At 34.2% G+C, this 17,888-nt stretch overlaps 1 protein-coding gene across 8 annotated transcripts in view; it reads right to left on the bottom strand.

The window, feature by feature from the left end:
* LOC149548160 (isochorismate synthase, chloroplastic-like) overlaps positions 1-17,051 on the bottom strand; it is a 208,020-nt gene extending 190,969 nt beyond the window's left edge. For 2 of the 8 annotated variants that reach the window (XR_016353995.1, XM_089792198.1), the window contains exons 1-2: positions 16,632-17,049; positions 8,559-8,815 (exon numbers count right to left, since the gene is read on the bottom strand). Coding sequence is in view for 5 of the 8 variants with exons in the window: in XM_089792198.1 (XP_089648324.1) it covers positions 8,559-8,815; positions 16,632-16,913 (539 nt within the window). In the remaining 3 variants the exon portion in view is untranslated. Of the gene's footprint in view, positions 1-8,558; positions 8,816-16,631 lie in introns of all 8 variants that reach the window. The other 6 variants (XR_016353996.1, XM_089792200.1, XR_016353997.1 and 3 more) reach the window with 5 other exon arrangements.
* Positions 17,052-17,888: the final 837 nt, after the last annotated feature.

Genomic DNA, 17,888 nt, shown 5'->3' with positions numbered 1-17,888 from the left:
GTTCCATTTATATATCATGTTAATTCATTATAAATATTGTTCAATGTTACATTTCATTATTAGGGGGAAATTACAGTCCTACCCTCCCAAAATTGGTTGTCCTCAAGCAATTAAGATTTTCATTTCATTTGTTAAATCTCAATGAATCCTAAATTCTTGTTACCTTTCTCAATTCCTTCTCCAAGCTTGAGTTAGATTGAGTACTACAAATGGTCCAACTTTGATTGATTATATGCTAATCATATTGGTAAACATAAGATCGATCCTTATTTAATAGTATGTAATTGATTGAGCACAATGGGTGAATTTCTTTTTGATGATTGAATGATATTTATGATTGATATATTTCATGATGTTGAGGTGAGTAGCTCAAATGATTCCAAACATAATTTGATTGATACCTTCATTATCAAAATATATAGTATGATCAATCTCTTTAGTTTCAATATATTTTCCTTGATGATTCATTTAATGAAATAGATTGAATAGGTTAGCATATTGAGCTCAAGTCCTTTTGTGTTTAATATATTACCTCCTTAAGAGGATGAAAAGCTCAATGTCATAGGGCGCTAGATACCAATCTACGAGTAGGTTCCTTCAAGGCATTGGGACTATATGTTCGTACCCATCTTGGACTCATTCCTTAGGGATTTTGGAATCATGTCCTTACCTATCTTGGACTCTTTCCTCAAGGCATTCCAAAACATGTCCTCACCCATCTTGGACTCTTTCCTCAAGGCATTGGAACCCATGTCCTTACCTATCTTGGAATCTACCTATCTCAAGCGGATTTACTCTGCCTCTCCCATCTTGACAATAAATCACTTGTATGAACTTAGATTCATCATTTGTTTAATCATATTCCCACGCTTCTTTCACAATTGTATTCAATAGTTTGATCTTCTTTTATAACTATCTTCACCCTGCAGGATGGCAAGATCATGCTGTGATACCACTGTAATGTCCCATTTAGGGTCCATTATGATAGATGATTATTAATCAATCAAAATGCTCATATTAATTATTTTTAGTTATCAAATGATAATAATTATTCCATTTAAATTTTAAATATTGGTAAAATCAAATATTCGATCATATATTTACTTTGATATTCACATGTCATATATATGTAAAAGTCATATAATATTTTCATAACTAAATAAAGATATCTTTTTCTATTTAATAAAATGTATAAATTCTAATACTACTTACCTCAAAATGCATTGCCCCTATTTTTCAGGTTTTTTTGCTTAACTTCTAATATTTCACACAGATAATGCCCTTTACCTTATTCTGGAATTTTTCTTAACTTCTAATATTTCACATGGTATAGTATGTGGTTTTTAGAGGTAATTTATTTGTTGTCTTACTTTCCACCTCACATACTAATTTGTTGTTTGCCCATTTAGTGGGGTTAAGAAAAATGGTTTAAAACTTGTTTTCAAGCTCTTTTTTGTATGCTCCTTTGAGTGGTCTTTTCATACTTTATTCCATTTATTCTACTTATATCTCCTGTGATGTTCCATTCAATAACCAAGCATGACTTTATATATTGTTGGTCAACCTATGTAAAGGTTGTGGCCCGTGGGTCTTCCAACTATTCAATTATATTAATTCACTTAGATAATTATTTATTGATAGGTGTTTATTTGTTAAATATTTATTTATATTTATTTATATAATGTTTATTCTTTTGATATTGTTTATTTAATAATATTTTTTAATGTCTAAATTTAATTTTATTTTGACCTTTATCTTTAATAATTTATTATTCAATTTTATACATCCAAATCAATTATATATTCCATTTATATATCATTTTAATTCATTATATATATGATTCAATGTTACTTTTCATTATTAGGGGGATATTACATTTGTGTTGAAGTTGAGCATTACCAAAAGATATGAGCTTCTCGTAAGACTCTGAGCTGAAAGCTCAACTTGATTGCTCGTATATCATCCTCCCATAGTACAAATAGACTAAGGTTCTAAGATCTAGTAAACAACATGAAGTTTTTCATAATTGATGCAATATAGTTCAATGATATAAGTGTGAGGATTTTACATTATGGGGGGGAATAATAACCAATGTTCCATTGCCACTTGAGCCATCTTTAGAAGGGAGATGTAAGTAAAGGGACATCATCAAATTTTCAAATCTAAATCATCCTTTGATTTGATACATATGGGCCTTCATTGGAGCAACTTATATTAAGGATGTTGATGTGCAGATAGGTATTTATTATTTTTTAGTATAATAATTACTTTCTTATTGTAGTCTCATGCTAATATGAATAATAAGAGTCATTTTCCTTGATGTGCTCTTGTTCCGTTCCTTGGTCTATAGGAATAGTCTTCGAGGAAAAGGAGAATAATACATTAGGAATGTTGTTGAGTGATAAAAAATGGGACTATGAAATAAAGACAAGGGGCTCTTCTATTGAGAGAGAGCAGACTGTGATAGAATTTTGTTCTAAGATAAAGATTGGTCATTCAAATGATCTTCACTTGGCATTAGAGGATCTTGGACAATTTCTTTCAAAGGGAGTAAAACACGCAGCCTTGGAAGAAAAAGTGAACACATTGAGATCTTAATGAGGAAGAAGTTTTAGGTGAAATTCCTTGTAATGCACTCTTCTCTGTGATAGAGAAGTTTGAGGTGAAAGCCTTTGTTCCACCCTCTAAGATCAGCTATGGTGGATCCACCCTCTAACATGGTTCATGGTGGATATCATGTGAGTTACTACATGATTCTATTGGAAATCATCATGAGAGGTGGTGATCTTTCATCGATGTTTGATGGTGGATGTTGTTGTAAGGTGACAATCTTTCATTGATGTTTGATTATGGTGGTTGTTGTAAGGTGACGATCTTTCATTGATAATTGATTATGGTTGTTTTTGTAAGGTGACAATCTTAACAATGGCTAACTTGTTATCATGATGGACTGCAATAAGTTGTTGTCTCGGAGGTCATGATGGACAATTATGATGTCCCCTCTTCCAAAATAAGAAATGAATGTTGGAACCTACAACAAATCATTAGTACAATATTGAAAAATGTATATTAAACATGCTAGAAATATTAAACTAATTAAATATTAGTCTAAATACTACCCTTTTGAACCCCTCCTAATCCCTTGGAAGGAACTCTTCTCAAATCACCTAACCCTCTAGTGAGAATTACTTCTCAATTAGGAAATCATCATATGAAGAGTGTCTTCCTAAGGCCTCTCGGGATCTCTAATTATGCACTTTATACCACTACTTGGTAGAGATCCCACCTCTAACTAAAATCTCTTTTCTCTGACATATGCATATGTTTGACCACTACAATATATATATTGTCCCTAGAGATTCATAACGAATCTCTCTATAAATTCCAATTTTGGAATCTCGACATTCATATTGAATGCCCTCTAATCTCTAATTGACATTCAAATGAATGTCCTCTAACCTCTGAATTCTCATTATGAAAGACTCAATATCCAAAATGGATATCCTCTACCAGAATTATCTTTATTGTTAAAAATATATTTTAAAAACGGATTTTTTACTATCATATATACAAAGTACGTGAGACATACCTCTTACACTTAATTATTCATTTCTCTTTTGATCATTTGCTTCCATCACTATAACTATCTATGCTATGTAATGTCCCCAATTTTAATGTAATAATTTAATTTAAATAATTAATTAACTAGTCCCATAATTTAAATAATATAATAAAAGGACCTTTAATTAGTTACTTTAATTAATTAATATGGGGCTCAAGTTATATTTGTATTTTTGGTTCCGATTGATTTAATATATCTCGGACCTATTTTATTTTCATTTCCATTGGTAAGTGTTGCAGTCGGCTATAAATTGTACACCCTCGGAAAGGTTTTCCAAAATGGGTATTTAAGCACAGCTTGTAGGTAGTCGTAGGTATGTGATTTGGATTATATTTCTTTGTACTGCGAATTCCTGTTGGGATTCTCTGTTGTTCGTCATTTCGGAAGTGAAAGATCTTCCCTACTTGGCTTTTCAATTTCAGTGGGATTCAACCCTCACCCTATTCCATCGCCTGTGATACTTAATTCAAATCTGGCTAATCAAAACACCATCTTATGGCAAATATTATTTGAAGATTATATACGTTCTATCTCCATTTGTGTTTTGGCTTTATTTGATGAATTTGGGTCTTTAAGTTCTAGTTGCATTACTAGTCATTTTCCTACTATCTAAAGCATTGACCACCCGAAGCATTGAGGGATACTACCTGGAGCACACAACCAAACTACCTGAAGCATACAACAAGACTACCTGAAGGATACTACCAGACTTCATAAGGCAACTCTAGAACGAAACATTACATGCCAGCCAATTATATTGCTGAGTTGGCTTGTGTAATTCAAATACTATTCTGCTTGAATGTTTGATCTATTGAATTTGTCTTTATCCATTTGATTTTGTGCCTTTTATCTTGACAAGCCTTTTATATTAGATCATTGATTGATAGTATTTTTTGCTCTTCCCTTCTGTAGTATTCTTATTACACAGTTGCTACTTTTCTTTATTTATCTACTGAAAACTCCTTGTCTTTTCCTTATGTCTATGTCATCTATTATATATTGATTCACATAGAAAGGAGACATGTCTTTAACGTCACCCTTCACTTGGAGTCGGTTAGTTTATTGTCTTAGCTTGATATTCCTTAATCAACCACTTTAGATTATATAATTGTTTAATAATTAGTTTAATATATCATTTATTTATTAATAAAATAATAATTATCGCTTAATTTATTGTTGTATATTTAATGATTGATTTAACTACTATATTTAATTAACTATTCAATATATTCTATAATAATGTTCTTAATAATTATAATACCTAATCAAGTTATCTAATAATCATTCCAATCTCAAATCAATTATTTAATCATTTCAAATAGGGATGTCAACTTTTGTGTTCAAATTTCGCTATTAGAGGGGGATATTACAATCCTAACCTCCCAAAATTGCTTGTCCTAAAAGTGGAAAGGATAAATTGTTATTATTTTCTTCATTTTCTTGTGTTAAATTTTTTTGTTTTGATAGTACAACTAAGAGTGGAAAGGATAAATTGTTAAGTGTGTATATATTGTATGCTAGAAGTGATTAAACTCTGATTGGTTATTAAATTAATAGGATTTGATAAATGTATGATTGATTTGTATTTAATAATTGAGTGACATACAAGAGGTTGATTGATAGATTTCATAATATTGAAGATAGTGCATTTTCCAATTGATTCTTGTTGCCCTGCATTTTGTCACCACAAAATGTAGGTAACAATACGAAACTTTTTCAATCTAGTTTCGCATCTCTCTAAGTCAAATTTGTTACTCAATTGCTTAATGTTGATCGATCAATCAACTCCAATTCGCATATCAAATTCTTTTACTGAAGTCTTTTTCGTTTCTTTGTTTGTCGAGCCTTTCCTTGATTTTTGAGGCCTTCATCATCCTTTTGTTTGTTTTTGAGTGTGTTTGTTAGTTTTTTGTACTTTGGTCTTGCTCAAGTCATGATTTTCGGTTTCCCTTTCAATTTGATCTAACCTAGAGATTAATTGGAGTTGTCAATCAAAAGATATGGCCATTTTAGTGCCCAAAAAGTGGACCTTTTTTATGCAACAACACAAATTAAAAATATCATGTTATATTTTTAATTTTACATTCACTTTTTAAAAAATATAACTTAAATTCACTTTATGATATGTTTTTAAGTTACTTTATCAATTAAATTTTCACTTAAAATAACTATAGTGCACTTTATGTTATATTTTTAAGTTGAGTTTACTTTTTGATTTTTCACTTAGGTGACTACATTAACTATATAGTTCAATTTAATTTAGTAAATATCACTTATTAAATGATATTTACATGTTATATTGTTTGTTTTTTTTTAATATGTAAAATAGGTTTTCACAAGTGTCTAAGACCCAATGGTTTGCCAAAAAAACAGACATTAAGTCCTAAACTGAAAAAAACATCAAAGAAACAATAGGCCATAGAAGGCCGAGAGAACTTGACTAAAAGGAATAGACTCTAAAAGAGCAAGCAAGCAACAGGTTTTGAAAGGACCTGAAACCTTATTCATTACAAACCATCAAGATTTTCATTTTGGTCCCATCTTTTGAGATCATAAAGACATCAAACGAAGGTTTGTTAATATGATATGTAAATATAATTTATGTCCCATTTAAGTAATATTTTGTTGAAATCAAATTGACATGTGCTAATTAAATCACTTAAAGTCATCAAAAGTGGACCTTTTTCATGCCATTGCATGAAAATTTCAACTTAGAAGTATAAAGTCATTAAAAGTGGATCTTTTTTATGCCATTGCATGTAAGCTCACTTAAAATATGCACCAACATCAAAAAGGTGAGCTTTGTCTTAATATGTATATGCATGTTTTAAAATATGCATTCACCTCCAAAAAGTGAGTTCTTTTAAAATATGCATTCACATCCAAAATGTGAGTTTTTAAAATATGCAATGACCACTAAAAGGTGCATTTTGCATCTTAGTGAGTTTTCCAAACACACTTTCACTCCCAAAAGGTGTGTTTTACATCTTGGGTTGGGAATGAAGGTACTAGGGTAGATCACTCGGGTTTTGGTGTTCTTTTTCTTCTTGTTTGGAATCACTCTATCTCCATTTGAGAATTCCATACTTGATTGGAGTAAAGAAATGTTTGTGTGGGATTGGAATGATTACAAGGATCCTAGGTAGGTTACTTGGGTTTTGGTGCTTTTTCCTTCTTGTTTGTGATTTCCCTATCTCCATTTGAGAGTTTCACTTCTTTGGGGTGGAGAAATGGTCATGTGTGGGGTTGTCATGATTCTAGAAGGCCATAGATGACAACAAAAATTAGTATAAGTTTCCCTTCCTATACTTTATGTTATATTTCATGTATATTGTAGGATGTTTGAGATGGGTTATAGATATTTAAGAGTTACAATACAAAATCTAGTTTGGAGGCTAATTTATAGTTTTTCAGACAAACAAATTTCAGTAATCAGCAGTCTTCAGTGTGTGTTCAATTTTGCCACAAGAGATTGATATATCTTTCCAATGTTCGTGTTTGTGTGAGTTTTGAAGTGATGCTGTGCTAGAAATGAAGTTGTAGCTTGCTTGTGTATTAGATGTGTGTTGGTGAGATTTTTGGGTATCTTCCTTGCTGCTTAAACCTGTAGCGGTGTGTCTTGAGTGCATTTGCAGACCTGCACCAGCCTCACTATTCATCAAACCAAGAAATCACATTGTCAATTGATAGCTGGGTTGTTGGGTACATGTTATTTGTCACCATTGTAAGGTGTTACAGAAAGTCTTATTTGCATCAGGACTTGTTACGAACATGTTAATCTTCTTATTTTGATGATTGTGAATCTGTGATGCAAATGTAATAATCATGTGTGCTTTGGATGATCTTGCTGCTTAAAGATGTTATTCCGTGCATTCTATTGTAACATTGAGTGATAGTAGTGCTAGTAAGTTGCTTTGATAATTGTTGATGAGCTTACCCCAATTAACAAGCTGTTTATTGTAACTCACCACTGGATAAGTGGAAGCAACTTGTGTGTACATATCCATATTGTATAAGCTTTCCCACTGGATAAGTGAAAGTGCCCATAAGCTTTCCTGCTGAAGCAACTATGCCCCTATGATCACCACTGAATTAAGTGGAAAACTCACACACAAATTTCTTGTAATGCATGTGCACCCCATGGAAAAAGTAGTATTGGCTAGCATGCCACATGGTGCTTTCCTTTCAGCGTTGCATTTTCAATTGATTTGTAATCCAAAATACCATATGCTCTCACCGTACCCATACTAGGATCTGGGTGATCAGAGAGTGGTAAGGAAGTTGCTTTGCATCTTACTTGGTGAAATTATTTTCAAACAAATCTTGGGTTGTTTGTGTACACATACACAGTGATATCACATCGATGGCAATGTGAGTATTGAAGTTCATATCATAATTTAAACTCCAATTGAACATGAGATGGTATATTCTTTGCAGGTTATGATATGTGTACAAAATCCAGGAGGAGCTTCATAGGAAAAGCTCAGAACTGCATTTACTTAGTTCATCTTTAAACTTTGTAGTGTCTTATCAATAGAGATAAACAATATACACACAACATCACCACAAAGCTTGATCAATTTCTTCTAAAAATCTTTAGGACAAAACTAGAGCCAAGAACTTACTCCTGCTTAAAGGAAAGCTTGTTTCAAGAATGTGCAATGAAGTTTTGACTTTAAATTGTCCTCTACCTTATTTTTAGAGCCAAAAGAGTATCTACGATTATCTTAGTTTTGCAAAAAAACAATACTTAATGGATGTGTATCTTCATCGTTACAAATGCTGTATGAAACCAATGATCCACAAACTATGTACAAATCAAAGATTAAATTGAAAAGGGGCACATTTGCAGGATATTTATGTTAATCCCATGGTAATAAGTAAACACTATAAGTGAAATAACTAACTTGGCCAAACAAAATGCAAATTGCGTCACCTTCTTATGGTCTTCCAATCATTTAAGGAGAAAGGATGGGAACTTTTGAAAAGAACAGCTGATCCAATTCCTGCCACTCCTTTCACAATTTTCTTGTATGATTGGCCCAATTGTCTTTTGGATATATGCTTAGGCAGTGATTCCCCAATACTTCCCTGATACTGTCTTGGGGAAAAGTAACAGCGCGGAAGCAAGGCAGGACCTTTTGGTTGGGATTGAAGCCATTCTAAAGCTTTAATGTCTTGTAAAAGTGGAACCTGCATTCCAATTACAGAAGTATAATTATCAAATGATAAATATAGAACATGTGTGCATGACAAATATATCATGTTCCTTTCTTGAAGACAACTTTTTTACCACACACATGTAGAATAAGTTGATTAGTGCATTGATTATCCAACATTTAGAACTAAAATCCATGTTTACTTATTTGACATCAAAACCAAAACTAAAACACATTTTTTGCTGTACATATAGCAATATTTAATTGTAAATGTAGATTTAACTCGATAACAAAAATGGATTTTTTCTATTGGCTAAATCCAAGATCAATATTCTACATCAACAAGAATTGTGATTAAATGGAGTAAAATTGCATGATTCTAGAACACAATTTTCTAAAGCAATATGCAGAGTTGTTAATTTAGTGAATAATGTTTTGCAACCCTCTTGGAGACATTTTAAACACCTTTTCTTGCTATGCAATTTTTTGGTGAATATGTGTGTATGTGTGTGTTTCTTATGACATGGTTTATGATCTAGGAATGATCTTTCTTAAGCTTGCATGAATGAGATATTTTATGAATGATCAAAGATGGGTATTATCATTATGTTTCCAACATATGCATGATGAATATGGGCAATGGGTTAACTACAAACGTGTTCTCAGATGGATGTTGGATAAACACCACACCCTCTAGAAAAGGGAGGGAGAGCATCATTGCGGAGAAGAGTACAGATAGGGTAATAGGTTAGAGCATCATCTGAGTTCATGAACACATGATCACTTAAGTGATTTTCGGTAATGTATGATTTGTTCCTCTATGTGTCATTAGGGGCAACTATCATTGTCCTGTGTTGGCTTTGTTTGTCAACCAAACCCTAATGTGGAACTTAAAATGTCCAAGTCTATTTCTTTTCTTTGAGCTCAAGATTAAATTATGCAAACTATTAAATTATAACTTTACACTACTTTTATTAATTAATACATGTGCATGTATGGATGTACAGTTACATATAATGTAAATGCACATATGCATGTGAATGGGAAATAAATGTATACTGATGTTGTGGCACATGAATAGTGGTATCATGGCTAGGTGGCATTGGGTTATCATCTTATTACCACCTACGATGAGTTTACAAGCTTCCATGAGTAGTGGTATCATGGCTCGGTGGCGTACAATTGAATCAAAACTTACAGGAAGATCACAAGCATCTCACTTGGAAGGTTCTGAAATCTAAGGTCCTTTAGTATGTGAGATAGTGTCCCTTTTGTCAACATAACAAGCAGGAGCATTCCTTCTCAATAGAAGTAGAAGTAGAAGTGCATTTCCATACCCATTCCTAATTCCCATACCCATACCCATTCCTAATTGGAAGTAGAAGTGCATTTCCATGGATTTTATTACAAACTTACCCAAAGCTTAGAGCAAGGACCATATTTATGTCATAGTTGATAGGGTCACAAAGTTTGCACACTTTTTTCCAATCACAACCATATTTACAATAGTACAAGTTGCTGATTGTTTTTTCTAGAGGTATTCAAGCTACACAGATTGCTACGGAGTGTAGTTGGTGATCAGGACAACAAATTTATAAGTACTTTTGGTAGGAGATATTTAGACTCAATGGGACAAAGCTTCTTCTAAATACCAATTACCACCTACAAACTAATGGGAAAACAAAATTATTGAGAAATGGGTAGAGTGATACCTCAGAAGTTACCTGGCAAGGCAAAAAAAGGCATGGGTTAAGTGGCTACACTTATCTGAGTATTGCTATAATACCACTTATGACATATCTATTCGAATCTCACCATTCATGACACTATATGGGTATGAAGCACCGAACTTTCTGAATGTGTTGTGTGGAGATAGCAAGGTGCCTAGCACCAAGGACCTTCTTCAGAAGATTCAAAACAACATGAGATCTCTGAAGGAGAATATTCAAAAGGCACTAAACTAGCAGAAGCAGTATGCAGATCCGAAGAGAGTTAAGCAATTGTTTAAGGTTGGGGACATGGTGTAATTGATGATGCAGAAAGAGTTTTAGGATTATCAAGCAAATGGGTAGAGTGATACCTCAGAAGTTACATAGAAGGGTAGAAAAAGGCATGGGTTAAGTGGCTACACTTATCTGAGTATTGCTATAATACCACTCATGACATATCTATTCGAATCTCACCATTCATGACACTATATGGGTTTGAAGCACCGAACTTTCTGAATGTGTTGTGTGGAGATAGCAAGGTGCCTAGCACCAAGGACCTTCTTTAGAAGATTCAAAACAACATGAGATCTCTGAAGGAGAATATTCAAAAGGCACTAAACTAGCAGAAGCAGTATGCAAATCCGAAGAGAGTTAAGCAATTGTTTAAGGTTGGGGACATGGTGTAATTGATGATGCAGAAAGAGTTTTAGGATTATCAAGCACATTATAGAGGTGGCTTATGAGGTTATAAGCAAACAATAGAGTGTACAATGTCTTCCATGCATCTCGCCTCAAGAAGGTGATTGGGCACAATGTGTTTCCTTCTACACCACCAAACCTGGATGAGGAGGGAAAGTTGAATCTTATCCCTAAGCCCATAAATGATACCAGAGGATGGAAATTGAGGAGGGTTATGAGCGAGTATTTGATGAAGTGGAAGGATCTGTCAGTTGAGGCTACGATGTGACACTGAGCAAATTCAACAGCATCCAGAGTTGAGGTTGCTAGGATACAAGCAATCTCGGGGAAGGTGGATTATAATGTGCCCTTCTAAGGCAATTCTATTATCAGCAGGGCTGGCCTACAATCAAGGTTTTCATGGGTCAGCATAGTGGATAGGGAATCCAACCAAAGTTTTTGGAACCTTACAAGAAGCTTTATGAGTCGTTTCAGATCTTCAGAGATTATCTCATATATTTTGTGAAGGTTCTTATTGTTTAAGAGGAAACTGGAAGTTGGCTTGCTACTTCAGACATCACCAAAAGCCCAAATGCATCATCAATTTTCAATTGAAGAGGTCAAGTGGGTAGATTTAATTTTTTTTAAAATGTTTTAACTTTGATTCTTTATTTAAATAAATTGCAGTTACTTTATTGTAAAGTACCTTTTAAAAATAAAGTGACTTTATAATTACATTAAAAAGTGTTTTCATTATGTACAATTCAGACCAATCCGTGCTCAAATGTAAACTTACTCTAAATAGTAACCTAATGTCAATGTAAGGTTGAGACTTCATTTTCCTAACATAATCAGCAAAAAGGGTCAAAGATGTTTTGACTAACCAACCAAAACCTAGCTAATTGCTCACTAATGTAATTATCCTCATTTTTGAGTTTCCTTGCATGGTAGTTGGCTTTGACCTTGTCAGTGGGGGCTTGTCTTGTCCAAGGGATTATTTGACATTACCAATGATTTCACTCAATCTTGAGGACACATATTCCACTTTCTGAAGAATTTTCCAACTTCAGGTCTTTTCTCCAATCATGGAGAAGATGTCTATATTTAGGTAGTTGCTAGTTTTAGCTCGATCAAGTCCAATACCTAATTAGTAGCACCTTGACACTTTCAGTTTCACATCTTGATGATCAATTGTTCGTAATTATAGGGTCATTGTTTCATTAAATGCTCAAGTTTAATGTTATGCACTTTATAGCTATTAAATTTTTATTCTGTAACTTTGGTTTGAGTGCCCAAGTATTGAAAATAGAAATCTTTCATTATTTTATAAAGAGCTTTGTTTCGGGGCCTGTGGTTCTGAGAGATATCAGGGGACTAAAATGTTTATTTTATTTCTCTAAAATTCAGTGTAGAGGTTAAAATTACAATAAGGGGATCATGATTCATTTGTTGTATGTGTGAAATGAAGTTGGGAAGGAGAAAATTGGCTCTTATAATATGAAAACCTTCCTTGAGATCGTTTTTGATTATGGGAAAAACAGGTTTTATAGGGACCCGAAACCCACTACATTATAGAAAGTATATAAACCTTTAAGACCCAAACCAGACAAGTGTGCTGGAGAAAACAAAAGTCCAACACCCAAAACAGGCCAGCAACAGACCACAAACAACAGATCCTAAACCAAAAACAACAAAAGACACAGGACAAACAGCCACCTAAGGTTAGACCAACTCCTTGATGGTGTTAGCCACCTCTTTCCCCATTTCAGTCATCCTTTGCACCACCTTCTTGAGGTCTTCAAGATTATCAGCTGGAGCAATGATAGCCATCTTTCTCTTGCTGGATCTGGTGCACTTTCCTCGGCCCGCATACTCATCCTCATCTTTGTCAGCATCAATGATAACAGCATGTCTCTCCATATTCCCTTCCAGCCTGCTAATGAGGCCATTTGTGTTATCAACAGAGGACATTATGATTTTGAGACTGTGCTCAAGGATTTTTTTCAGGGTATCCTCATTCTTATGAATCCTGGCATTGAGAGAATCAATTTTTTTGTCAAGCAATCTCTTGGTGGTCCCTTCCATCTCCACAGAATCCAAAACCAGTTTCTTCTCCTGCTTAGTCCAGAGGGTATTCTCCAAATCATTGCCCGTCTCCTTCTCTTGATTCAGCTTCTCAAATTTGGCAGAGAGAGCCCTATACTTAAGGTTCAGACTTTTGATTTCATGGAACATCCATCTATTGACCAAGAAAGCACTCAAAGTCATAGCTTAGCCATCTGCAAAACCTCAAACGAGGGCTCTTTCTTATCTTGCAACTCATTAAGCCATATGTCCACAGAAATCTCATTCAGCATGTCTTCATCATCCTCACCAGAAACTGGAGGATTAAGAGGAACATCATGGATAATGTTGTTGGTAAAGTCCTTTGGGAGAGGGATCTTGCTCTCCTTGCCAATCATCAAATTAATGATCCTGCCAGCAGAGTTAGCAACTTTATTCAAGTCATTATCAGTCACAGTAATAACAAGGGATCCAATGCAAACTTCCCCAGGGACCATCCTATCACCAATAGCTGCCTTATTAACATTGGGCACCCCCTCAATAATCTCCTTCTCAAATTTTGTGGATAAAATCTGAGCCGGTTCAACTATTGTGGACCCATCAGCAGGGTTCTCATCATCACTGTCATCAGTGTGATTACCAATATCTCCTTCAAAAACCAACTTCTTAGGGGTGGACTTAGGAGATGTTATCCCTTTCTTCTTCCTTGACATCTCCTTCTGAGTATCTTCAGTACCTTTGCCCATGACTACCTTTGTGAACATTTTTTTGGGTAGACAATTTTCTTTTCTTTATCACCTTTTTCTTCCCCTTAGTACTCCACTCGTCCTCCATATCCTCAGGATCACTCTCCCCTTCAGAATCCAGACGAGAAAACCCCTTATCCTCCCCTACATCCTCAATTCTTACCGAGGGGTTCTCAGCATTCTTAGCTTTTAAATGTTTATACAAGATAAGAATGAGCCAACCTTCTTTCGGATCGTTAATCCAAGAGGATCTTACAATTAGTCTCATTCAAAGGCTAAGCTAGTTCTTTCATCGCGGTTCTAGTTCTAGGTGGGAAGGAGAAATTCGCTCTTAGAATATGAAAACCTTCTATAGGATCAATATTCTCTCCAGGGTGATTTTACTATTAGTGTCACGAAAAGGCTAAGCCCATTGTTTCATTATGGTTCTAGTTCAAGGTTTTGAAGCTCTCTTTCAGTGATTATTCTAACCATCAAGAAGGTTTTTATGGTTTTGAATTCATCCAGAGATTTTGATAGCATTGGCATATGTTGTGAGTTTTGTTTGATTTAATGTTTTCTTCAATTGAGCTACCTTGCATACAGTTAAGAAAATACATGAAATCCATTAAGGGGTCAATTAGGGTAGATAGAGATGATCTTTCCTCTGGGTATTGTTTGCAAGGGTTTATTTCCTCTAAGTCTCCAGACATGAGCAGCTGTGAACAATATTGCTTTTTCATTTTTGCAGGATGGACCTGCACCTTGGCGCTAAGCCTTGGATTTTGTGGTTTGATTTTTATTGTTTACCCCTAGCGAAGGAGGTGCGATTTTATTTTTGCAAGTCTCCTTGTGATAAGAGCAAACCTGCGCTTACATGGAAATAAGACAAAAAAAAGAAACAGTTTGACTTAGAATTTTGAAGGGAAGTCAGACAAATCATCTGGTATTAAAAGAATAATCGATACTTTCAAGGCAAACAATATAAGGACAAATAGTGAGCTTTGAGGAGGCGTTTAAGAAGAGAGAAAAGGAATTTTGAACACCTCTGAATCACTTAGACGTCTCCTGTAATGTTGATTAAGGGTAAATTAAGTTCAATATTTGGTTTTGGCTGCGGTGCACAGTGAACTGGAATATTATGGCAGGTGTGTAACAAGAAATGTTGTTTGACAGGCAGATAAATGTGCAGGTCCAAGGCTTGGCGCCAAGGTGCAGGTCCATCCTTTTCGTAAACAATGTGAGCAGAAGAATTTGGCATGGGATGACGAACATAGTGTCCAGATTGGCGTGTGAAATTGTTGATTTTTGGCTCGGCTCTGAGCACTAATCTCTGTTGGCTATGTTAATATGAGAATTCGCTGCGTAGACTTGGAGGAGTGAAGAAGCTCAATTACCAGTGCCTTAATCTGTCATTGGGTTTTAGTGTTGCAGACCTGTTATGAAGACAAAGTGTATAATGATCTGGACGAACAGTTGTTCTGTCAGCTTAAGGGTTAGGTTCTGAAGACTCTGAAGTCTGAACCATTGTTCTTAATCAGCAATATGAATCATTAAACACTGTCATTGAATGTTGCAGTCTACTGTTGCAGTTGCTTCTTTGATTGTTTAGTTTAATTATGAATTTAATATTTTGAGCAAATTTATAAGAAAGCTTAAAACTTGTAAAACCTCAAAAGACGTCGCAAAACAAAGCATCCCTTCATAGGCATATGAATTGTTTTGATAAAATCTCCAACAACTGAATGTGTGGAAAATTGAACTTGGCTAAAATTATTTATAGGTAACCTGTTTGACCGAATTCCTTAACCTTAAAAATGGAGAATAGTCAAAAAGACAGAGCAAAATCATTTTGGTTCCAATAGAGTATACAACTAAATTGTGTTGTATTCATAAGATATTGAACAACCTACAATTTCTCGGCAAGTTTAGCATGCTAGTTTGAACAGGCACAACCCAACCAATAGTCTAAGATTAATTCTGAGTAAATATGGACTTTTGACAAAAGTAACTTCCGCGGGATAAACAATAAATGAAACCCACTACTTTGGAATAACTTAGAAGGCAGCTTTGTCTCACAAATATTACCTATGAAGGGTATTACTAAGTAAGCAAAAGCTTCCATGGAGATTTTAAGTTAAAAATATAATTTTTGTGGGATTTGACCCACCTTCCGAGCCATTCATGAATCTCAATAATGGCATTGTGCTTCAAGTTTGTGGCATACTTGAGAGTTACGTAGCTTCATCTTTTTCTCTCACCTTTCCACTCATAATTTGTGTCAAGCCACTGACTCGCTTTAACCTGGAGCTTCCCCTATTTGTTTGTTAGCATTGACCTTTGCTAATGGTAATCCCTCCGCCTTCTAACCATCCAAGCCTACCGTGCTCTAAAGTGTAATAATTGAAGCGCACTTGAGTCAGAAAGATATTGTAATATGTGGCTTCCAACGAAGTTTCGCTGCTTCTACCAGCGAGCATCAACCAAAACAAGTGTTAAGTAGACAACTGTTGGTCATGCTAAAGGGTTATACTAATGATTTACTTCAATGTGTTCTAATGGTTTATATATTTCTAGAAATCTGGAAGCAAGATAGTTACAAATATCGCTCTATTGTGGATTTTTCTGGTTCGGTGATTTGCAAAATTGATGTTGAAGAAATGATAATGCATACCTCAAATCGTAGTAGTCCAGAGTGTTGAGAAGGGGGTGCTGATTTGAAGTGGTTAATAGCGGATTGCAACTGCTTTGCTGCATCAGCCAACGTCCCTGCTGCTCCCAACGTTATTGTCCTGCACCAGACATTCCCATCCTCTTTGCATGACCCATTTTCTTCTAATCTTAAAGTTAGTGATGCTTTCACGGTAGAGCTCGGCCTCCGACCTCGCTCTCGCCATTGCTTCACAGGAAATGAAGGCACTCCAACACAGGCGTTTGCGAGGACGAATCCCTTCATACTCGCAAACAATCACTACACACACCAAGCGGATAATAGCAATATAGTCCGTTATTGCTGAAGATGGCCAGTTTCTATTGGATGCCAGTCAAACAGAATACGGTAAATGTTTGTTTAATCCAATTGTGTCAGGCCGATTTGGATGTATTGGTCGATCAAAGATCAAGGGATGAGAATAAAATCGTATTCTGAAGTAGAATTTAGATTAGGTGAAAAAATAATTGGTATCAAGAAGGCGAATCAGTCGAGTCGATTTGATTGGCCGAATTGTCTCAAGATTCTGTTTATTCATGTTCCTCCTCTTCGTGTCACAAAAGGATAAGAGGTCGTTGCATCCTAATTATTATCACTTGCAACGGGTGCGAGGAAAAGCTAGAGTCAACAAGTGCCACGTAGTGGCTTTATTTGCCGTAGATTATAATAGTTTTAATTAATTAGAATAATGAAGTAAAAAATTGATAATATTAAATATAATATTATTACTAATTGATTAATATTTGATATATACTTTAGATAAAATTTTAATATAAAAAATTTTAATTTTCATAAATGCAATGATAATATTATAACTACTTAATTGTATTTTAATATATTTATTAATACATTAATATTTTTTTTTACTATAGATAACTAAACATTTATAAAATAAATAGTATTAAGATGTAGAGATTTTGGCCCTAGATAATCATAAAATAATTGTACTAGATTTTAGTCTAATAACAAAGTATTTGAAGAAAGATATAATTATTATTTATATTATATTTTTACCTTTTTATTTATTATTATACCCTTTTTCACAAATACTATATTTTAATATATACATTAATTAATTGTTATCTTTCACAAATTAAAGTATTTAAAATTTAATATAATCAAATACTAGAATGACTGGTGATAAAATTAATATTTACAAATCCAAAACTATTTATTTCCATACAATGTTATTTTTTTAAGTGAATGGTAAAATTTCTGGTA

Source organism: Cupressus sempervirens, chromosome 7 (genome assembly GCF_028749045.1).
Source record: "Cupressus sempervirens isolate cs-2001-9-10 chromosome 7, ASM2874904v1, whole genome shotgun sequence".
Classification (NCBI taxonomy): domain Eukaryota; kingdom Viridiplantae; phylum Streptophyta; class Pinopsida; order Cupressales; family Cupressaceae; genus Cupressus; species Cupressus sempervirens.
The sequence above is the reverse complement of the archived record's forward strand: the minus strand, read 5'-3'. Positions and strand labels throughout refer to the sequence as shown.